This window comes from Lolium perenne, chromosome 4, assembly GCF_019359855.2.
Source record: "Lolium perenne isolate Kyuss_39 chromosome 4, Kyuss_2.0, whole genome shotgun sequence".
Lineage (NCBI taxonomy): Eukaryota > Viridiplantae > Streptophyta > Magnoliopsida > Poales > Poaceae > Lolium > Lolium perenne.
This window is the reverse complement of record NC_067247.2, coordinates 329,905,151-329,929,306: the sequence shown is the minus strand read 5'-3', so window position 1 is coordinate 329,929,306 and position 24,156 is coordinate 329,905,151. Positions and strand designations below refer to the sequence as shown.

The following is a 24,156-nucleotide window of genomic DNA, read 5'->3' as shown; positions in this document are numbered from 1 at the left end:
ACTAAGTCTTTACTTACACCGTGCAGGACAAACCTAGGTGCATCATGCGCATGTCATCCAGGTGATATGATGTCGCCATCGTCTTCCACCTCTCGCAAGCTACCCTATGTAGCATCTCTCTCGACAAAACCTTGACATATACACCTACGAGGTGATTTACGATTAGATTATTAATTTTTATACTACCTCTGATCATAAAAGGATATCGCAAGATTGTGTAAATTTAGACAAATCTCCGACATCCTTTTATGGACGGAGGGAGTACAACTTTCTCTCTATCTCTTTCTTCACGTATGGTATTTGCGTGAGAGCATACATAGAAGTGGGATCTTGCATAAGAGTCCACTCAACTAATTATTTCATGCACCTCTCCTCCATCTAAGTAATATGAAAATGATTAGATTCCTCTGGAGATTGCTACGCTCGCAATGTCTGGGTCGGGCATCGTTCGGTACTCCTCATCCTCCGGGCCAGCACGTGACACACGTCCTAGTGTTGGACCCGCCCACGTTCTTTCCACATCCTTCTTGTTTAGCATGGTCAACAACACCACATCATCTCTTTCCCCATCCTTCCTTGCCGCTCTCACACGCCATGGCATCGACCTCCTGCGATGCGCTGCCTCCAAGTCCAAGCTCCACCAAAACTCGCCGGATGCCCTGCATTGCAGCCACCTCGCTAGATACCCCACACCGATGCAACATCGCCGGATTTCTGCAGCCTCCCCAGATCCCATCACCACTTGGGACGACCTCTCCACCTCCGCCGCGCATGTTCCTCCCCCTCCTCAATAGAACCTTCAGCTCACCGCTCGTGGAGGCTGCCGCTGCCTTGGATCTGCTGGAGATGGGAGTGGTGGTCCTGGAAGCGCTACTATAAGCGGGGGTGGATGGTGGTGCTGCTGGGAGGAGCAGGCAGCAGCGCGACAACGATTGTCAGTGCAGCTGCATATGGGGTGGATGGGCGGTTGTGGTGAGAGGAGCACCATTGTGTTGATGCTGGGGGCCATGACTACCGGCACTGCAAGGGGATACCGACAATGCTACCACTAGCATCCGATGATGCTACCAACGGCATCCCACGATGCTACCAACGGCATCCGGTGTTGCTACCAGTGGCAACGGTTGTCGGTGGGTGGTGTTGCTGCCAGTGGAGGGTGTATTTGCTACCTCATACATCCGGCGTTCCTACCGATGGAGGCCGGCTTTGCTACATTAGGCGTCCGATGTTGCTACCGGCTGTTCCGGGTGTTCTGCCTTTGGCGATCGCTGCAACCTTGGGGTGCAGTGCTGCCGGCTGCAGGCGAGGTCTCCGTCGATGTCTTCGACGAGGTGTCCGTTCCGTGGATTTGTAACATAGGAATACTTTTATGCTACAACTTTTCTGCAGTGTTGCTACAAATGACCAATATGTTTGCTCTGGGGTCTTTGGCGAGGTTTCCGTCGACGTCTCCAATGATGTCGGTTTTTTGGTATACTAGCACAAATATTTTTCTACGAGGTTTCCGGCAAGCTCAGTCTTTTTCTTTTGTTTTGTGGGTGAACTATTTTTTGCTCCACCGAAATATAAGCAAGGACGAGCAAAAAATGGAATCGTGTTAGCACGTAGTGGGTGCTGGAAAATTAAATCCCCAGGGACGCCCAACACTGTAGGCTATCATCAGCTTCTTATTATACTTGCTGAGTGAACCTACAGAATTATACACATTTTTTCTTCTGTCTTGGATATATTGCTACTTTGCTAGCGTCTTGTGGCTAGTAGTGCCTGGTTCAAGCCATCCACATAAGTAGCAGTACCAGCAGAACCTTCCTCACAGCTGTGGTTCTCCGCCGCCACGACGGGGGACGGGGGGAGGGGGGTGGTACAAGTGAGCTTCAGGCTGACTTTCAATTGACAACCCATTTCGGCCCCACTAAGGTCCGCCTATGAGTGATGCAGCAGATGGCAATCTCATGCAGATGCAGCCTACCCAACATGTCTTGAACATCCTCCTTCCTATCCCCTCTCCGTCTGCTCGCCTCTCCTTTCTCCACCATCTTGTCCTCAATCTCTCCAGGTGGTGACAACATACTCACGGAGTATCAAAGATTTTCCCCGTACGTCACCACCGCGGTTACTACAAGGAGGAAACACTGCAGAAAATCTCGGATGCGCTGGTGAATGATGCCTAGGTGAGAGACATCACGGCTGAATCGCTTTCAGTGGAGGTCTGCCTCCAATGTTTCAAACTCTCGGAGGAAATTGAAGAAGTTCAGATGGAGGTAGATGCCCAAGATCGTTTCATCAAGAAGGGTTCGGAGTATGTAGTTTCCTCAGCTAAGGCCACATATAACCTTCTGTGCCAAGGGACAGAGAATGATAGCATGCATAGGCCGTTGTGGAGAATACCGAAGAGTACTACACCCGCCTACAAGCTGAAGACACGGTAGACCACATCCTCACTCAGCGCCCCTACGCCAGAGTAGTCTGGTTCGGCTGTCTCGGCGTCATGGATCTCCAGGTCATTGAGCCACATGAGGACAGCTCGCTTAAACCTTGCTGGGACATGAAGAGATTTGACACTTTGGTCATCCTAATGGCATGGACGTTGTGGAAGCGAATGAATGCTAGGGCTTTCGGGAACGCTCATCGTCAGCTAAGCCTTGTGCAAATTATTGAGAAGATAGCCGAGGAGTTCAAACTTTGGGACTCAGCGAGGGAGAGCGATCATGCCGCAAGAATAGGCTAGGTGTGAGTTGTGGAGTTCACCAAGGCAGTTGCTTGCAGCTTCTCTTGGATCTTGTAAATTTTTCTCTCCACCCTTCTATGAAAATAAGGTGCGCTATTGGTGCACTCTCGAAAAAAAATTTATCAAAGATTCAGTCTACCTTGGGTGAAAATTCTCAGCCATGCCGAGGCGCCAGTGAGGTCCTTTGCTCCACGTACACCTGGGCCCTGAGAAGTCGAGGTGGCAAAAGCAAATTAATACTTCATTTGCACAAGTTTTTTTTTCCTAAGAAAATTGGAGGAGTTTTCAGCAGGAGAAATATCAGAACTAGTATCATTTCACAAGAAAAACTACAGCACCATCTACGCTACACATGTGGGCAAATAATACTCCGTCCGATCCATAAAAGGTGTAGGGGATTTAGTTCATTTTAGCTCAAATTTATACTAAACCCAACACTTATTATGGATCTGACACTTATTATGTATCAGAGGACGGAGGGAGTATACCACAACAATTAGCATCTCATGGCATTCAGAGACAAAATATTATTACTGATGAGGTACCTAGAGCACTACCAGAATTGATATTGAACCCAATACACTCTAAGCAAGTACTAATAAATCACAGACAGCACAACAATACCCTGAAAAGCACACCTCTTGTCATGTACAACTAAACTACTCTGCAAAGTGTCTCAAACTGGGCCAACACAACAACCACGCCCTGCACTTCCAATTCCGACTACTGCAGCTCGCCAACACACCACAGGTCCTCAGGGTCTTCGCCCTCCGCTGGGATTTGCAGAGCAAGCTCCTCCGAGACGTACGCTAGCCCCTGCATCAGCCTCACGACCTCTGCTGTGTCGTCAAGATAGTACTTGGCCTTGCTCGGCTTGCGGCCTACTGTGCAGGCGAAGACCTCCGCTGTCGGTGCGAGGTCCTCCCCGCAAGGAGCGCTGGAGATGAACTGGAACATGTCCTCATCGGAACGGTCGTCCCCGATGCAGAGCACAAAGTCAGGGCGCATGTCCCTCTCCTTCAGTGTCGCCAGCATGCGTCGTGCTACCAGGCCTTTGCTCACACCCTGTCAATTTAGACAAGAATTCTGTGAGCAATGAAACTTGATTCGCGCAAAGGAACTGAGGCGATGAAAGGAGAATAAGAGACTTCACCTGCGGTTTAGCTTCAACAGAGTGTACGGTACTCTTCACGGACACCGGTTCGTTCGTGACCACACTCTCGAGATGGTCAACGAGCTCCTTAGCTTGGCATGACCCAAAATCTGGATCGGCATCCTCATAGTTCCAAACAAGCACGGTGTCCCTCTGCTCGATGATTGAACCGTCCGTTGTCTCGGTGTAGAGGTCCATAACCGGCCGTATAATCTGCATCCAGCTGCAGTCTGCAGCTGGAATGCAAGTCTCCCACTCTGCGTCCCTCTTCAACCTGATTCAGTACAGCATCTTTCATGAATTAGACAGCCTAGATAGAACTAGGCAGTTTCAAATCATGCAACAGATAATGTTCAACTAAGGAGCCACCGACCATAGCAACAAGTATCATGGCAGAAAAGAAAATCATACTCTATGGTGTAACATACCAAAACTTTTCTCCATACATCATACACCTGCCACTGTATTTTACTTCCAAATGATATAGTTCGGTCTAATAACATTTTAGTAAGCAAACATGGGCAGGAAAAAAAGGATGGCATGCATCTGTAAGCCTGAATGTTCAGCATCCATCTAAGGTTGCAACGATGTACTATATAGGATGAGAGCAAAGCTTAAATCCCATACCTCATGTAGTAGCCGTGCTCTGCTGCCATGCCAAGGTTGTCACAAGGGAACCACTCGTGGAGCGTGGGTCGTGTGAACCCGCTGCAAAGGAACACCGAATTTTGCTTGTCCCGGCACAAGCTGTTCAGTATCTGGACCGATTTGGCAGTCGGGCTCTTACTGATCGCCTGTGGCATCAGTGTACCGTCGTAGTCCAGCAGAATCGCACGCTTCTTGGACCTCCTGTATGCCTGAACAATGTGCTCCATGGCAAGCTTTCTGAAACTCAGATCAAGAGAGACCACTCTAAACCGCAGGCCGAAGCCAATCCCCCAGCACCGTCGTTGCGAGTGATCCTTGCAGGTCCTCTCAAGGTCCTGGAGGAAGCTATTAGCCCAGTAGCCTACATCGTGTTTCTCGACGTAGCGGTAGTGCTTATCATGGCGCATATTCTTCTCCCTCTCTGGAAGCACAAGAGCACTCTCCATAGCATCTGCCACAGCCTCGATGTTCCATGGGTTCACCCTTATTGCGCCGCTCAGCGAAGGGGAGCATCCGATGAATTCAGAGACCACCAGCATGCTCTTCTTCTCCTCTGGCTTGCACAGCCTCAGTATCCTGTCGAGCTTATCGTTGCCTTGCCGGGAGGCAACATACTCATATGGGATCAAGTTCATGCCGTCACGGACAGCAGTCACCAGGCACACCTCCGCAATGACATAGTAGGCTACGCGTTCATAGAACTGCAATGGCTGGTCGATGAGCACCACCGGGTCATACCCCGGTGCGCCGTAGGCCTCATTGATCCTCTGCACCATAGCGTACGTCTCCTCCTGCACACCGGCAACATTCTTCCCACGGCCTCTCGCCGGATTTGCCACCTGCACCAGCACCAGCTTTCCCCGCCACTCGGGATGCTGGCGAAGCAGTTCCTCCATGGCGAGCAGCTTGAGGCTGATCCCCTTGAAAATGTCCATGTCGTCGACGCCAAGCATGACGACCTTCCCGTTCCCGGTGTAGGTCTCCATCAGCTCGGCGACCTTGGCCTCAGTTTCTGGTAGAGCGAGCACGGTGTTGAGCTGCTCCATGTAGACCCCGACGGGGAGGATCTTGATGCTGACGGTGCGGCCGTAGTACTCGAGGCAAATGTGGCCCCGCTTGGACTCGTAGGGGAGCCCGAGCATCCGGCCGCAGCATGAGAGGAAGTGGCGCGCGTAGTCGAAGGTGTGGAAGCCGATGAGGTCGGAGTTGAGCAGGGCGCGGAGGAGCTCCTCCCGCACGGGCAGCGTCTTGTAGATCTCGGACGAGGGGAACGGCGAGTGGAGGAAGAATCCGAGCTTGATGCGGTTGAAGCGCTTGCGGAGGAAGGTTGGGAGCACCATGAGGTGGTAGTCGTGCACCCAGACGAAGTCGTCGTCCGGGTTGATGACCTCGAGCACCTTGTCGGCGAAGACCTTGTTGGTGGAGACGTAGGCCTGCCAGAGCAGGCGGTCGAAGCGGCCGCCGTGGTCCGGGGTGAGCGGCAGCATGTAGTGGAAGAGCGGCCAGAGGTGCTGCTTGCAGAAGCCGTGGTAGTAGCGCGCGGCGACGTCGGCGTGGAGGAAGGCCGGGACGCAGTTGTAGGAGTCGAGGAGCGCCTGCGCCACGGCGTCCTGGTCGGCGGGCGGGACGTCCTCGCGGAGGCAGCCGATGTAGATGAACTCCATGGAGGGGGAGGAGGAGCTCTTCTGCAGGTGGCGGAGCAGGGAGTCCTCGTCCCAGGAGAAGGTCCACGGCTGCGACGGCGACGCCGGGCGGTGGGCGTGGATGGGGAGGTGGTTGGCGACGACGATGGTGCGCGGGCGCGGCGCCGGGGACGGCGTGGAGGGGGACGCCGGCGAGTCCTCGATGAGGCCCGGGGTGGTCACCAAGCTCGGGAGCCGGCGCCGGAGCGCGCCGAGCGCCGCCGGCGGTGGCCCCTGGTCCGCGGCCCCGGTGGCCAGGTCGAGGAGGTTGGAGTAGGAGCTGGACACCATGGCCGCCTGCCTACCTAGCTCCTTGGCGGATTTGGGGTGAGGTTTCGGATCAAAGATTGGGAATTTCGTGGAGGAATCAGAGTTCTTGGTACGGGAATCCAAGAACAGAACAGCGACGAATTGGGGCGGAACAGCGCGAGAATTGGGGATGTGTGGGTTTCAATTGGCGAAGGACGCGGCCGATAATCTCGACACGCAGTTTTGGGGCAAGACCAGTGCGCGAGCTCGAAGCAGCGGCAGTTTGTGAGGAAGTGGCAAGCAAGACCTGGAGGGAGAGTGGAGACCGGAGAGGTGAGGCTTCAACAAGCATCCACCTGGGGCTGGGGTGCGTGCGTCTTGCTCACTGTGTCTCGGACTGGCCTTCTCTCTCCTCTCTAGGACCGATGAGAGAGAGGTAGTTGGAGACAGAAATGACCACTCTTTTTTTGTACTTTTAACAAAGCCACAAAACCTTTTTTCCTCACCCTGCACTTCGGCCCTGCGCGAAATTCTTCTGCTTGGCTCAGCTCACTCTTCAGAGACTGGCTACTTGCAGCAAGAATCCATCCATCAGGGTTGCGATGAAACCGATCTGATCTGCACCTCTGGGCAAGAACGAAGGGAACATGTCATGAGATAAAATCGCGAGGAAACATCAAAGAGAAGAGCCACACGCAGGAGACCGCTCCAACTCCGCACGACCTAGAGCTGCTGCTCATGTTGTGCGAGAAGGGAGAGCCCGGAGAAGGCACGGATGCAGCTGCAGGGGAGGGCGGATTTATAGAACAAAGCAAGAGAGCTCACCTCGCAAACACCCTCACGGCGATCTCCTCGATCGAGCCGATCAAAACGACCTGGACAAGAGAGTGAGAGGGACGGCCTTCTTCTTCACTATCCTCACGTATATGGATCGGATGTGAGGGAGGGAAGTGGGATTACTTCTACGAGAGAGGAACAGGACAAGGGATGAGAGCCTATTCGGAGAATTCAAGAGGAAGCTTTGCTTTGTGGTTGGTGTTTTTGGCCGGTGGTGCTTGGATCTTTTTGCTAGCTCCTCCCCATTCCCAAGACGGCAAGGAAAACAGACGGCAGGGAGCGACAGATATTGGTGGCCGTCTGTCGCTGATTCGTTTTATACCAGGGGCAAAAAGTCTTGAAGCAGTAACAAGTCATTTTCTTCCCAGAGCAATCTGAGCATCTCTCATTACTCAAACACATCATCACAAAATAGTCCTGCTCGTGTTCTAATTACACTTAAAAAATGTGAATGCACAAATAAAAGTGTGATTGCGCAAAAAAAGTGTAAATGGGACAAATATAATACTTGAAAAAAAAAATAGTCGAAAAAGTGACTCCAAGTTGATTAGAGTGATTAGGAACGGTTTGAAAAACAAATTTCAACACTTCACTTCATATTATTCATATATTTACATAAATGGCTCTTGGGTGCATATGCTCCCTTTATTTTAAAATGCATCTTTGATACATCTTAAAATGTTAAAAATAAATTCAAACGAAAAAATCGCATGTACATCTTCACATGATCCGTGCGTACAGTGTGTTTCCATGAAAAATTGACTTACCGTTTCAGCTGTGCAAAAAAGAAAATTTTGCTACTAAAAATAAGATTTTTGTGAGACATGTTTTATCTTTTTTACATCGGCCACAAAAAATATCAGTTCTGTCAAGATGTACATGCAAAATATTTTGTTAGAATTTTTAACAATTAAAACTATGTTTTTCAGGTGGAGGGAGCATATGCAGCACGTGGCCAAATTGAATTTTCGAGTTTGTTTTGAGTACTATAGTAGTACTTGTTAGGGAAATATGCTTGTTGTATTACCAGGGGGCCAAAGGCCACAATATATAGTACATGTACAGGTGCACATATGCAGAAAGCCCCCTAACATATGGGGAAACTACAATATACATATATATACATCTAACACCCCCCGCAAACTCATGGTGGATCCACAACACTGAGTTTGGAGAGTAAGAAATCATGCTGCGCTCGAGTCTGTGCCTTCGTAAAGAAATCCGCCAACTGCAAATCTGAAGGCACATAATGAACCGCAACAACATCATCCTGTGCACTGCACGTGTGTAAAGCATCAACACCGATATGCTTGGTCACTCATGCTTGACCGGATCACGTGCAATGCGATAGCACTGTCTTGTCGGACAAAAGTGGAGTGGGTGTCGTAACAGAGACCCCAAAATCTGCAAGCAACCACCGTAACCAAGTCACCTCGGCCAATCAACAAAGCCATAGCCCACAACTCGGCCTCAACACTCGAACGGGAAAGCTGCGACCTGTTTCTTCGTCTTCCAAGCAACAAGCGAACCACCAAGAAACACACGGTAGCGTAAAGCGAACGACGATCCGTAGGATCACTCGCCCACGTAGCATCCGAATAGCACTTTGGAGCCGGAGAGAGGCTGGGCCCCGGGAAAGAAAAGGCGACGAGTGATCGTGCCACGAAGATAACGAAGAACACGGAGGAGATGACTATAGTGAACGGTGGTAGGAGATGAGACAAAGCCGACTCGAGAATATGAACAGATAAGAAATATCGGGACGAGTGACGACAAGATAAACAAGACTCCCAACAAGATGGCTATAACGGGTGGGATCAGGAAGAGGATCACCATCAGTAGGACGAAGCTTAACATTAAGCTCCATAGGAGTATCGACTGTGCGCTCATCCCCAAGAGCAGCACGAGCAAGAAGATCCTGAATGTACTTTTCCTGAGAGATAGAAAAGCCATCGGAAGTGGAGGAAACCTCAATGCCAAGAAAATAGCGAAGAGGACCAAGATCAGTCATGAGAAACTGATCACGAAGACGAGCCTTTACAAAGGCAATATACTCAGGATCATCACCAGTAATGATCATATCATCAACATAGAGAAGGAGAAGGGTGCGTCCACGAGGAGAAGTGTGAACGAAAAGTCTTTGGATCATGAAGACTAGGAGAGAAACCAGCGGCGGTCACCACGAGAGGCAAAGCGCTCAAACCAGGCACGAGGGGCCTGTTTGAGACCATAGAGAGAACGTCGAAGACGACAAACCATCCCATCGGGAACAGAATACCCAGGAGGAGGCTGCATGTAAACCTCCTCACTCAACTCGCCATTAAGAAAAGCATTCTGAACATCAAGCTGGGAGACAGACCAGCGGCGAACAGAGGCAACAGCAAGAAGGGTACGCACAGTAGTCATATGAGCCACAGGGGCAAAAGTCTCATCATAGTCACGGCCGTGCTCCTGCTGAAAACCACGAGCCACAAGACGCGCTTTATAGCGCTCAAGAGATCCATCAGAGCGAGTCTTAATTTTATAGACCCACTTACACGTGATGGGACGAACACCGAAGGGGAGAAACAAGATCCCAAGTGCCGGTGCGCTCAAGCGCAGCGATCTCCTCAGCCATGGCAAGCTGCCATTCAGGATGACGCTCGGCATCCCGATAAGAAGTCGGCTCGGAAACGACTGAGAGACCATACTGACTAGGAGAGTAACGAACTGGAGCACGACGCTGACGAAAAGGCCGAGAAGGGGGAAGGTCATCTGCAGAAGACAAGTCATCAGAAGAAGAGGAAGAAGGGACATAATCGGTAGGAGCCAAAGCCGGAGAACGAGGAGTACTAGGTGGACTAGACGAACGAGAGGATGGTGCCGAAGGGGGCGCATCAGAAGTAGGAGGGAGGGGAGGAGGGACAGCAGGGGGTGCATCCGGAAAAAGAAGAAAAGAGATATCATCCACCGGGTAAGTACCCGAGGTGGGGCGAGGATAGAAGGGACGCGTCTCATCAAATGTGACGTCACGAGAGATGCGCATCCGACGACCAACGGGGTCCCAACAGCGATAGTCCTTATGCTCATCATCGTATCCGAGAAAAACACACTCAACGGCGAGCGGTCAGTTTGGTGCGTTCGCGAGGAGGCAGAAGGACATAGCAGACGCAACCAAATGAACGAAGAGTCGAGTAGTCTGGAGAAACACCAGAGAGACGCTAGAGAGGAATGCCACCCTGTAGAGCAGCGGAAGGCTGAATGTTAATAAGGTGGGCCGACGTAGCGACAGCCTCAGCCCAGAAATGTGGCGGAAGAGAAGAGGCAATCATCATAGCACGGGTGGTCTCAAGAAGATGACGATGCTTACGCTCGGCGACGCCATTTTGAGCATGCGCGCCGGGACAAGAAAACTGAGCGAGGGTGCCCTCCTCAGCAAGGACACCACGAAGGTGCTGAGAGATATACTCACCAGCAGAATCAGCACGGAACATGCGAATGGGTGAGGAATACTGAGTGCGGACCATGGCCGCAAAACGCTGATAAATAGAGAGCACCTCACTACGAGAGTGCATGAAAAACACCCAGGTGTACCGTGAAAAATCATCAATGAATAAGATATAGTATCGATGGCCCCCTTTCGAAGCAAAGGGAGCCGGACCCCAAACATCTGAATGGACTAAATCAAACGGTCGCTGAGAGACAGACACACTAGTAGGATAGGGAAGCTGAATCTGTTTGCCTAACCTACAACCCTGACAGTGTAACGACCCATCTCCAGAGACAGACCCCAGAAGGCCACGATGAACCAAAGACGACAGGCGAGAGTCACAAAGGTGACCAAGACGATGATGCCACTGTTGAAAAGAGCCGGTGACAGAGGCAACAACCGGAGGAGAACTGGCAGATGAAGTGGCAGCGGAAGGGCCACTGCTGAAAGGAACACGAAGCCAGTCTAACTCCCAAAACCCCGGAGACTGACGGCTACGAGGGCCAGCTCCAACCAGGGCCTGTGTGCGACGATCCTGAACCGCACAAGACTCAGCATCAAGAATGACGCGACAACCAGAATCGGTGAGTCAAGCTAGCGAGAGAAAAGGTTCATACGAAGGCGAGGAACATGAGAAACATCGAGGAGACGAGAGAAAGAGGGAGTAGAAAGGGTGCTCGTACTAGAAACGGGAATAGAGGTACCATCAGCCGTGACAACACGGACGGGAGAAATAAGAGACCGAAGAGCGGACGGGATAGAAGACTCGAGAGGTCATATGAAAGGAAGCTCCGAATCCGGATACCACGGGGACGTACTGGCGTGTAGAAAGTGGTGGTCGCGCGGTGCGGAAGAGCCGATCCACGAGAACCAGCAGCGCCCGGCGAGGAAGAGTCTGGAGTAGCGAGCAGACCACGAAGACCCCTGAGAATGTCCTGATCAGAGGGCGCAACTGCAGAAGATCCTGAAGAGCCAGCCTGCGGACGATCCTGGAACTGCTGACGTAAACTGGGATCCCGCGTCCAGCAGGTGGAGGAAGTGTGGCCAACCTTGCCACAGTAGGTGCAATGAGGACGAGGACGGAGACTCAGACCACGAGGCTGCTGACGTAAACTGGAATCCCAAGCATCAAGCAGGCAGTGAAGCTGCGCTATCTCATCTTGTGAGAGAGGCGCGGCGGAGAGGTCGAAGTACAGTCAGGTGCCGACGAGGAGCTATCATCCACACGCACAGAGGCCACCAAAGGGGGTGACGGAGAGCAACACGCCGATGAAGACAGAGTCGGCAAAGCGCGGTCATAACCACGTGAAGAGGCCGCGAAAGTCGATGTAGAGCGGCAGGCCGATATAGAGGAAGTCGGCAAAGCGCGGGCAGAGCCGCGTGAAGAGGCTGCAAAAGTCGATGTAGAGCGGCAGGCCGAGGGAGACAAAATCGGCGAAGCACGGCCAGAGCCGCGGGAAGAGGCCGCGAAAGTCGGTGAAGAGCGGCGAGCCGACGTAGACGGAGTCGGTGAAGCGCGGGCAGAGCCGCGTGAAGAGGCCGCAAAAGGCGACGAAGAATAGCTAGCAGTCATGCACGGAGGCAGCGGACAAATACCAAGTACCGAAGGTGGGCCCAAAGAAGGGGCGGGATCAGCGGAAGACATAGCTCTTTTTTTTTTTTTGCTTTAGACGGAAGAGCAGGGATCGGACCAGGGGAAGTCTACAGCACGATCGGGAACACCAGGGGATCAGGAGATCGGCCGGCAGGGAGCAGACTCACGCCAACCAGCTAGGAAAGAATCGGCCGGCAGGGAGCAGACTCACGCCAACTAGCAGAGATCGGACCAGGGGATCGGCCGGACGGAATCGGCCAACCAGCTAGGAAAGAATCGGCCGGACTGGATGAGAGTAATCTGAAGATCGAAGCAGGGACGTGCGAAGTCGGACGGGGCCGGAGGAGATCGAAGCAGGGGCGGCGCCTGGAGATTGATCGAGCGGGCGCCTGGAGGTTCGAGCGGCGCAGGAGTCGAATCAAATCGGGCGGCGCCTGGAGGTTCGGGCGGCGCAGGAGTCGAATCAGCCTCCGCCTGGAGATTGAATCGAGCGGGCGCCGCGCCTGGAGGTTCGGGCGGCGCAGGAGTTGGCCTCCGCGAGGAACTGCCAGAGGCGTCTGCTGTCGCGCGCGTCGTGGTAGAAGATTCCGCAGAGCTCGCGCAGGAGGAAGCAGTAGAGGCTGGCGACGAGGAAGTCGGGCGCAGGAGGAATCGGGGAAGGCGTCGGGGACCTGGGAAGTCAACCGGCGCGGAGAGAGAAACTGGATCGGCCGGAACAAACTTAAACATCGGCCCTACGGACTAGAGGAGGAGGACCAATTTTTGCTCTGATACCATGTTAGGGAAATATGCTTGTTGTATTACCAGGGGGCCAAAGGCCACAATATATAGTACATGTACATGTGCACATATGCAGAAAGCCCCCTAACATATGGAGAAACTACAATATACATATATATACATCTAACAGTACTTTGCATACAACTTTATCATATGTATGTTTTTCTCTTGGTTAGTAATGACATACGATAACCGCACACACGGCACCCCAACTTGCAAACATATTTTTTTATAGATGCATGCAGTTGATCAGGATCGGGCGTATGCAAATTCCACTTGTTTTCCGCATAAACAAATTTTTTCGTGCTTAAATTTGAGCACCTGGAATTTAATATTGCGGGTGGTTCTTGTCCAGATGTACTCATGTACCTTTTCTAAACCAACAATATTGTTCAAAAAAAAACCAACAATATATTTTATTAATCAAATGAAGACACTGCAAACAGGTCCAAGAAACAAACACATTAGAGATATCCAAATAACTCTCCAGCCCTCCCGTAACTCTCCAACCTTAAACGCCGCCGCCTCTAACGCCGCCGGGGCAAAGACCCTCGGGGCGTGGCGGCGGCGGGGGCCCTTCCTCGTCGACGCCTGGTGGACGGCGGCCGGATCCCCTTCCTCGACGCATGGCGGGCGCTCGGATGGGTTGGGCGGCGGCGGCCTGCGCTGCGCCCCTTCTCCCGTCGGCTCTCCCTCGGCCGGCGCGGTTGGGATGGGCGGCGGCTGCCAGCGCTGCGGCCTCCCTCCTCCCGTCGGCCCTCCGCAGCAGTCCGACAGGGGCTGGTGTTGGGCGGCGGCCAGGCTCATGGCCTGCGCCAATTTCTCCCCGCCTCTCACCGGTGAGTGGAGGCGATCTCGGGCTTCACCCGCGACACGAGGTCGCCCGGGGCAGCAGCCTTGGGTACGACGGTGGAGGCGGCCCTCTTCTTCGCCGAAGAGGGTTGGCCTGCGGTTGGTGGTGGTGGATCTATCGATCTATCACCGCGTTCCGGCGGCAAGATGGAGATGCTTGGAAGCCGGCGACAGAGTCGCCGGTGGAGGGTTGGAGTGGCCAGCCCGGGATGGTCGCCGACGTGGGGGTCCGACCTGAATAAAGGCGGTGGTCCTAGGGTCTCTCTTGCGTGAAGAGGAAGACCTACCGGAGGCCTGGACTCGTGATCTAGCCGGAGTGTTGAGTTCCGGAAGGCTCCGCCGGCGAATGTAACAGGCTTTTTTGCTTGGAGTTTGCTGGATCGGTGGTATTCGGTCGTGCGCACCCATGCTTTTATTCCGACCGATTGGTTCTGGAGGGAGCGGCGCGAAGCTCTTTTTACGTGTTGACATCAAGTGACTATGGATCCATGATGAAAGTCGGAAGAAGAGAAGTTCATGAAGGCGGAGGGAGGACTAGCTAAGGGAGGTTCAAGTCTCCGCGTTGTTGAGGGACTTGCTTGGTGTTCGGGCTTCACGGCGGTATGAAAGTGGGGGCGACAACACGGGTGAAGTTCGAGTCATACCTCTCGGGTGAAAACCCAAGGTCCGGCCTTAACTGGTTGTGCACGGCAATGACCTTGTTGGAGGCATTGTTTTGAGAGCGGGGACTATCTTCGGGGTGAAAACCTAAGATCGTTGATCGGGCGACGATGGTGTTCGCGCACTGTTCCCTTCTTGGAGGCGTCGTTTTTTGAGATTCTGTATTTCAGGTGTTGTCTTGGCGGTGGATGTATTGCTGTTGTTAGGCCCGAGATACTGTAGCGGGACTTTTGTTTCTTAGTTTTCTTTTCTTCTTTTTGGCTGTGTGTATCCGTAGTGCCATTAGGGTGGTGCGTTCTTGCAGAGGCTGGATGTAATTGGTATCGTTTTGATATTAATATATTCCCTTTATCGAAAAAAAACAAACACATGCAATGAAAGAAAGAAAAATCTATGCACATAGACCAAATCCTGTGGAAGATCACATAATCATGCTTGACTAACCATGAAGGTTTTACAATTACTTTATGCTCACACCAAGGAATGCCACTAGCTAGTAGCATGGGATAATTTAGATTAGCACACCAGCACCGGAATCTACATCAATGCTCAATCTACCCCGGTCAAAACAAGGAGTCGTGGAGATGCCCCTCGCGCATTCGGACATACTTAGTGCGGCCTCTTTGTGCTTCCTGGACGTTAATTAATCCAAGTGGATTCCAGTAGCAGTAATAACAAAACTATTACCCAAATGACTTCCCTGCCCCTGGAACATTGCCCTGATTAACCGAGACAGCGGACATGACGCGAGCCGCCCCTGCCTGCGCGCTCCGCAGTCCCGCACGAGCTGACGGCCGGCGTGCGTTCGACGTGGCGAGCCGGGCGCCGTCCTCCCGGCGGCGACAACGACGCGTCGGCGACGTGGTGGTACTTGGCCGCGACAGGTCCGGTGACGGCCGTGGGTCAGCCGCGCTAGTCGGAGTGTGGACAAGTGGATGCGAGCAGTGGAAGAAGTGGTAAATTGTAGTGGGTGGGGAATCTGACTGTGCTTGCACTTTTCTGCTGGTGCTGGATCTACAACGTGGCCGAGCACTGTGACTGACGTCTTTTTTTCACGTCGGACCTCGGCGTTTTGTCACGTCGTAAAAGAGGGCAGATGCTGGTACAAGGTAGTACAGTTGTTCTAGTTATATGGGTGATTTACTGATTTCCTGGAACTCGAGGGGCTAGAATGCCCAGAGTTCACAGTTATTCACAGTTGTTCGCAGTTGTTCTAGTAGTGGTAAAGTGTTTACAGTGCTTGTACCGTGTCCTACCTTTCAATGGTAGAGTTGAAAGGATGGTATTGGTACGCGACTTGGCAAGGACGTTCTAATACACAATGTATTATTGAGATGCCATGGAGTAGCAAAAACAATTCTTACATATCTTAAAAGGATCGGTGGACCACATTGTGATGTTGTTGTTAATCGAAAACACGATCTGCATGGCCAGCAGATCTTCTCTTTTCTGATCCCAGGGAGATCAAATGTTCATCGCAATCCACGGACCGTTGTAGATAAGCAGGAATTTGACTTCCAAAGGAGATACTACTATCAAAAAAACGTAAAGTGGCCGTGTTGCAATATGTTAGTTGCATTGGTATCGATTCCCTCCCAAGCAAGATTTAAAAAAAGAGTAGTAGGACTAGGAGTACTATAATTTGGCAGCGCGTACAAAACAATATACTAGTACAGGCTTACAGTACAGTCCAGGAGTGCAGGACTGAAACCTAAAATGGCGATTATCTTGTTCCCGCGGCTGCCGGGGTCAACTTGACGGGACCAAGGCGATAAGATTCATTCAGCTATTGATTAATTTTGTTTTCCCTTGGGCAATCCGTACCTTACTGCCGGTGACAGTTGAGCAAGCAGGCGTCGTGCGCTCCTGTAGTCCTGTGGCCACCAGCGCCGCCCGTGCCTCCGCCGCCGCGCCCGCCAAAGGGACTGGCAACCGCACGACACGGCCCCGGCATCCCACCCGCTCCCTGGTACCCGTACCACAACGTTCGCCCAAACCACTTTTTTGCGATGGCTCCTGTTCATCTCCTTCTGAATAAGTTATGGTTGCACAGAACAGTGAATTAAATTTTGATGTATCGCAAACCATCGACTCTATAGAAAATTATTTGCAAGGAGCTAACCGTGGTCTTGAGCGTGTGAAATTTTGACAGAAAGAACAACCTGTTCCAACTAATTGTAAGAACAAAATTGGCACAAAAAAAAAAAGCCTCACAGTGGCAACAGGCCTGCCAGGTGACGCCCTTACGTGGCGACACGTTAGGGAGGACAAACGGCTACAAACAGGGGTACCACCTAACTGTGGCCCTACCGTCCTTTGGTACTAGCCACCTATTGCTAATATGATTCACGGACGGGTGCCACCAGGAGCTATGGGGGCAGGGCCGCCACCCTTCCACGTCACCCTGCCGCCAAGAGCTGTGGCGGCATTGCCCACTCATTTCATCGACGCGTAACTGTGATGTTGCCCGGCCTAACGTGCTACAACGCCAAAGGGCGGCAGGGTATGCCGCCATGAACTACGACGGTAGGTGCGATGTGTCGCCTAGCAGTCCTGCCGCCAGGTGGTCCTTTTTTGGCAATTTTGTTCACATGTGGTCTTTTTTGAAACGGTTTTGCTATGTCTCAGTCAACTGAGATTTTCTTAAGTCTAAGTCACTTACAAAAAAATGCTCGAGTTGCACTTTTCTGTTAAAAAAGTGCAATTGCACTTTTCTGCCAGAAATGTGCAACTGGACCGAGTTGCACTTTTCTTTGAACTGCAGTTGCACTTTTCTGAGGTGACAGAGACTTAAGAAATTCTCAGTCAACTTAGACATAGACACACCCTTTTTGAAAATTCGTTGGGACAAGCTGTGCTTTATGTCAAAGTTTCTGAGCGTGTCTGCCCGCTACATGGCAAAGCAAGTTGAACCAGTTTGCGACCATTTGTAGAGGATCATGGTTGTTGCAGGTCGACGACCGAGCCAATCCATGTGGTTGAGCCGGCATAGGAGTCCCTAGTTTGCCTTGTTTCTTGCAAGGTGGCGGCAACCCAATGGGGCCACCTTAAGGTGATGGTGAATGCGTGGACTGTCGGCCATCTATGTAAGGCACCTCCCCATGGTTGACCTAGGCTTGGACGAAACCAACTTGCCCCGGTATGATTTATCTTTTCACAGGCGTCAGCGCCTCGATGCGAGCACCAAGTGTTGACTGAGGCGTGGCGACACATTAGGGAGGACAAACGACTACAAACAGGGTGCCGCCTAACTGTGGCCCTACCGTCCTTTGGTACTAGCCACCTATTGCTAATATGATTTATGGGGGCGGGGGTGCCACCAGGGGTTGTGGGGGCAGGGCCTGCCACCCTTCCATGTCACCCTGCCACCAGGAGCCATGGCGGCATGGCCCACTCATTCCATCGCCGCGTAACGGTGATGTTGCCCGGCCTAATGTGCTACCACGCCTAAGGGCAGCAGGGTCTGCCGCCATGACCTACATCGGCAGGTGCGATGTGTTGCCTGGCAGCACTGCCACCACTGTGAGGTGGTCTTTTTTTGGCAATTTCGTTCACATGTGATCTTTTTTGAAAATTCGTTGGGACAAGTTGTGCTTTATGTCAAAGTTTCTGAGCGTGTGTGCCCGCTACATGGCATAGCAAGTTGAACCAGTTTGCGACTGAATTTTTTTTAATAATACATTTTTTCATTATTTCTAGAAATAATATTCGGTTTTAAACTTTGTCACAAATAATACACCGTCGGGGACCCGTATCCCGATTAGAAAAAATCGGGAACAGCAAACCCGATTAAAGGTAGTCGGGGTAAGCTATCCCGAATTCTGCTCATTCTCTGCGCCGATCTGTACGACTGAAACCTATCGGTAAACTCTTAACCGAGTGGTGCCAGTCGGGATGGCCTAACCCGATTAGCCATGTCCCTGTCATGCATGCCTCACTCTGAATTTAGCAAGTCCATTGCCGCCATGCAGCAGCTGCTATTTTAGATTCAGTTCCTTGCTGCGAGAAAGTTAGCAAATAAACAGTTTACGTATTTTTGGCCACCAGATCATAAACCGACGATCCAGATCAGGGCATCTTCAACGGGGCGGTGCATTTTAGACGCCTAAAATATCCGTGCACGTCCGTTTGCGTTGGCCCAAATGGTCGAATTACCCAGCGGCATGCCGCATTTTTTTCAGTTTTGCATTTTTTTCAACATAAAAACATAATTTACATAGTAAAGAAAAGGAAAATATAAAATATAAAAACTAACGCCCGTGCCTACTCCTCGTCGTCGTCGTCGTCGAGCACGACGAAATTCGGTACCGGCCACAGCCAGTTGGCAACCGGCGGAACATACGCCGGTCCTGCCGGCGGTGGAGCTAGAGAAACCCACGCCAGTTGTGGAGGCGGAGGTGGAGCAGCCCACGCCGGTTGTGGAGGTGGAGGTGGAGCAGCCCACGCCGGTGGTTGAGGTGGACGTGGAGCCGCCCAAGGATTATACGCCGGAGGTGGAGGTTGAGTCGGAGGCGGCGGTTGCGGGGCCGAGTTCTGGAGCGCCTGTCGTAGGGCCTCTTCCTCCGTGAGGCCCGGCGTCATGATGCTAGTGGCGTACCGGGGCAGCGGCGCCGGCACCGGTCGGTCCACCTCCGAGACGAGGACGCCGTGCCTCTCGATCTTGTCGTCGGTCATCGTCGCTGGGAAGTTGAACTTCCGGCCCTCTGCCATGGCCGCCTGCCATTCGTAGAAAATGCAGGCGATGAAGTCGCCGTTGTCGTCCTTGGTCTCCTCGTTGTGGTAGGCCAGTGCGTCGCAGTCCTCATCGTAGTTGTCATCCTGCGGAGGCGCCGACTGCTGGCGTGTTCTACGATGAGGCGGCGGTGGCCACTCAAACGGGAAGTCCTGGTCGCCGAGGAAGCCCGCCTGCCTCTTCGGATCGTCCTCGGTCTCGCGCCATGTGTGCCAGCTATTGGAGTCGACGGCGAAGGCGGGATCGGCGCGGTTGTCACGCGGCAGGTCCCGCCGCCTGCGCCGGATCTCGGCGCTCCTCTCTGGATCGCGCATAGGCACGAGCGGGAAAGGCACCCGGAGGTGGCTGAGCCACCAGCCGCCGCCAGGAAGGTGCACGTCCCCCCAGCGGTGGCACGACGTCCAGCTCCAGTGCATGAGCCGTGGCACGTCGACGGGCAGCGGCACTCTGTTCGTCCGCTCCACCTTCTTGGTGCCGCTTCTGGAAGCCTCGGAGTCGCGCTTCTTCTTGCCCGTGGTTATGCGGTATCGCGCGGCGGTGAGACGTGGGAGTGGAGGTGTCGGTGGTGTGGGCAATGGTAGGGACGATGCCGGTCGAATTTTAAAGGCCGAGCACGCGTGGGATACGATGCCATTGATGGCGGCGCAGAAACCCGGCCGCCGCCCGCCAGTGCGCGTGCAGAAGAGGCAGCCGCGACATTGATGGCGAAGGCTGCGGCGCAGACGCAGACGCGGAAGCGATAACCGCTGAAGCGGCGGCCGCGGAAGCGATGCGCTTGATATTATCCTATGGCTCGTTGCTAGGCGGGCCCGTTGGAAAAACGAGCGGTCACTTGGCGCGTCCGCACAACGTCCGCCGCGACGCATCCCGGACGCAAATATACGCCGTTTTTGCGTCTTCACGGACGGCTCGATCACTATACATCGCCCCGCTGGAACAAGGTGCAGGCCCATTTTTCGATCACACGAATACAAAGATCGTTCAATGTTTTCTGCAACATTACTTCTGCAAATAGTGTTTTGACATCACTTCAGCCAAACCAAGGCCATCACAGGCAGGAGCAGTAAACAGCTGCATGCAAGTAGCTGACTCGGGGTTGTTGCCCCCGATTTAATATTTCACAGAAGCAATCGGGAAGCAGGAGCCCGACAACATACGGTTGATGAGTATCCACGTGCTACTCGGGTGTGTTACCCAGATATATTCTAATTGGGGTACTAGTTCCGACAGTGTATTATTTATGGAAATTTTCTAAATCGGATATTATTTTTAAAAATAAAGAAAAAAACTATATTACTTAAAAAAATCGCCCCAGTTTGTAGAGGATCATGGTTGTTGCAGGTCGACGACCGAGCCACTCCATGTGGTTGAGCCGGCATAGGAGTCCCTAGTTTGCCTTGTTTCTTGCAAGGTGGCGGCAACCCAATGGGGCCACCTTAAGGTGACGGTGAATGCGTGGATTGTCGGCCATCTACGAAGGCAGCTTCACATGGTTGACCTAGGCTTGGACGAAACCAACTTATCCCCGGTATTATTTATCTTTTCACAGGTGTCAGCGCCTCAATGCGAACACCGGGTGTTGACTGAGGTGGTCGGTCACCACTGCCATCGCCTCACGAAGGATTTATAGGGCCGCCATGCTTGGGCTCAGGTTTGCTAGCACTGCCTAGGATAGTAGAAAACGAGTGTTACTTCACGGGTGTCTAGGTGTTGAGTTATGGCTTCGGGTTCTATTGTGTATGATCTTAATAGATTTATATTTGATGCATAGGCCGAGACTCTTCCATTTCGAAATAAAAAAGAAACGAATGTCACAAACCGGTCATCCCTACTGTGATATAAACATATGATTATAGCTTCTTGCAAATAATCACCTCTAGAGTAATTGGTTTGCAAACAATAGTCCCGAGTGTTACTTGTTTGTGCAAATTTCTCTTCGGAACAAATTACCCATTCCAATTAGGATCTGTTGACCACCAAAACCCACCGACGAGTAGCGACGGGCAACACGAAGAGCCGGGAGGCTCCCAGGACTGTTGTGGGCCCTGGTCCCTCGGGCAACGGCCCGCAAAGTTCCGGCACGCACGTCCGATGCTGGTGCAAGGGCGTGCCACCTGACCTATACCTGGTCAGGAAGGTGATGGATTGCTTCGACTAGTTCCCTGCATGGCATACACGTAAACATTAAATACGAGCCTCGATCGGCTCTCAGGTTGTCCTGTGAATCGGCTCAGGGAGCCGATCCACCCATGATTCGTATGAGATCTACGATAACATGGTGGTCCTGCTTGATCAATATTATGTTAAAACGATCTACGACGATCTAGGGTTTTCACCACATAACCGGAACGTCCTACACGTAATTGAGCCTGGCAGACACGAAAGGTGGTAATAAACCAGCCCTAGACAAGGCCTAAAAACCAACGTGGAGTTGATTCCCGGAACATCTTCTCTAGGACTAGCAAACTATACCTTACGTGCTGCTGGATCCTTCAACCCGTTTATAAGGCCTAACTATGTAGATATTAAACTAATCCTTGAAGAACAAGGAGCAATCGTAACGGATCGAATCTACTAAACAATGACTAAGCAGGGTGCCACCCTTGCACCTAAGATCGGTACAAGGGTGGCTAGATATCCAGGAGTAGCATGACTAATCAAATACATCGAGAAAGTACCGATGCTAACCCTAACATATCTATGATAACGGTGTTGCTCGCCATAAAAAAGGCTTCAGTACGAGCAACACATGAACGACAGATAAACAAGATTCTGCCTAGATCGCAAGATGCGATCTAGGCAGCATAGCGCTTACCCGGAAGAAACCCTCGAAACAAGGGGTGGCGATGCGCCTAGATTGATTTGTTGTGAACGTGATCGTCTTCTTTCTCAATAACCCTAGATACATATTTATAGTCCGTAGACTTTCTAACGTGGGAATAATCCCAACCGTGTACGAGCTAAACTCTACCTTTTAATCCTAACCGACACGTATCCTATCATATTTACAGATACACGGGCAATTTAGCCCAAACTCCTCATACAAGGCCGATTCATGAATGATTTCCTCGTATATTTGCTAAGCCCATCTCAATCACGGCCCACTTCTGACTTGGTTAAAATCTGGTGATAACACATGCCCCCCTGGTTTTGGTAATGATAATTCCAAAACCACTCTGCTTTTTCTTCGTCGGGTCATGTCGTGGCAGAGCAGAACCGTCGCAGTATCCTTCATCATGATGCCTTGCCTTCTCAACTCCTCCGCGTGATCTGATAGTTTTTTTTCTTTGGCACCACCTCCTCGGAAACTGTTGTGGCATTAAATCTCCACTATATCTCCTTTATTTAACCGTGCCGAACAGTTCGCCTCTTCATCCCCTTGCTCTGTTCTAGCCATCGGCACCAAAAAACCCTCATCTCCTGTAGCAATGTCTTCCTCTTCCTCCTCCCTCGCCTCGTCGGGTCTCTCTTTTCAGTCCGAGAACTGGGACGATGAAGAGTGGGACTTCACCATCAGGGCGAATGATGACCTTCCCCTGGCCGCCGTCGGGTCGGACGACGACCTGTCCATGACCGACGAGGAAGCGGACCTCCGGTTCCTTATCGACGGGGAACTGGAGGGAGAGAGTGAGGACGACCTCTACTCCTGGGCGAGCTTCACCTCCTACGACGAGGAGGAGGAAAAGGATGAAGAGGAGTAGGAGGAGGAAGAGGAGGAAGAGGAGGAGGATGACTCCTCCTCCGCCGGGTACCCGCCGGCAAAGCGCTTCCGCGCTTGGTCGGAAGACGACGATGATGATGAAGATGAGGAGGAAGAAGCACCGGCCGAGGACTGGGGCAGCAGCGACGAGGAGTTCTCCGGAAGCAGCGCCGACGGCAGTTACGATGCCGACGACGAGGCCAGCGACGGCCCTTAGAATAAGAACTACTAGTATAGGATTAGTAGTAGATCTTGAGCAATCGGCTCTTCTTTTGTTCTTCCCTCCTTGAGCAATCGGCTCTTCATTGTAAAAAACCCCCTTTTATTAATGAAGAAGTGCTTCCAATTAATCTTGCCGATAGTCAAAGTTAGTCAACTCCCAAAGAGCCGATGGCACCGCATCGGCCTTTACCATAAAACGCGAGTAAAGCCACATCAGTTGTCTCTTCAAACGGTAACCTGCAACCTTCGTCTGAGAGAGTAAACTCAGATCCCCAAATCGCCGCTCGAACAGATCCAACTCCCGGCCACACGAATCTCAGATCTCACCCGTGCCAGACCAACTCCGCAGCACATCCAATGGCGGAATCATCCAACGCCAATGCTATGGTCTCCGGTCTGAAGGTAATCCTTAACCGCTCCTCGCCATCCGAGTAAATGTTTAGGATTAACAGCAAACACCTGAATTAATGTCCTATTTCGTTATTAATTTTTTAGGTTTCAGACATCCTGCTGCCGCACCCCTCTCTCCCAAATTCTTTGTGTCTTGGCCCTCGTTCTTCCGAGAGTCCCGCTCATCTAATTTCATGCGAGGCCAATAGAATCCCCTTCGTAAACCAGAATTTAGATCTGACTTCTTGGGCCGACTGCCTACGAGCCTGGCCTAATCCCTCTGAGGGTTGGGTGGCATGGTACAGTAGAGTATCCAAAACTCACCATGCCACATGGGAAACTATAGGGATAGCCGATGCCTTGTCATTGTCATTGTATCCCCTTGAGAAACACGAAAACCTTCTGAAAGCCATCGGCTACTTCTGGTCTGATGCACTGAATTGCTTCATGTTTGGCCATG

The 24,156-nt window shown here is 52.0% G+C and overlaps 1 protein-coding gene across 1 annotated transcript; it reads right to left on the bottom strand.

Moving 5' to 3' along the window:
- Window positions 1-3,213: 3,213 nt before the first annotated feature.
- On the bottom strand, window positions 3,214-7,574 carry LOC127296434 (alpha,alpha-trehalose-phosphate synthase [UDP-forming] 6). Its single transcript, XM_051326503.2, has 4 exons — window positions 7,286-7,574; window positions 4,509-7,086; window positions 3,882-4,155; window positions 3,214-3,793 (listed from the first exon to the last, which is right to left on the bottom strand). The coding sequence occupies exons 2-4, from the start codon at window positions 6,500-6,502 to the stop codon at window positions 3,452-3,454; spliced, it is 2,610 nt and encodes an 869-aa protein (XP_051182463.1). The 5' UTR covers window positions 6,503-7,086; window positions 7,286-7,574; the 3' UTR covers window positions 3,214-3,451.
- Between the last annotated feature and the right edge of the window lie 16,582 nt (window positions 7,575-24,156).

Bases quoted from the DNA above. Each gene is read 5' to 3' on its own strand.
- LOC127296434 (XM_051326503.2), bottom strand. From the start codon at position 6,502: ATGGTGTCCAGCTCCTACTCCAACCTCCTCGACCTGGCCACCGGGGCC. The intron at 4,156-4,508 runs GTATGGGATTTA...GTACTGAATCAG, and splicing joins GAGCACGGCTACTACATGAG to GTTGAAGAGGGACGCAGAGT. The intron at 3,794-3,881 runs GTGAAGTCTCTT...CTAAATTGACAG, and splicing joins CTGTTGAAGCTAAACCGCAG to GGTGTGAGCAAAGGCCTGGT.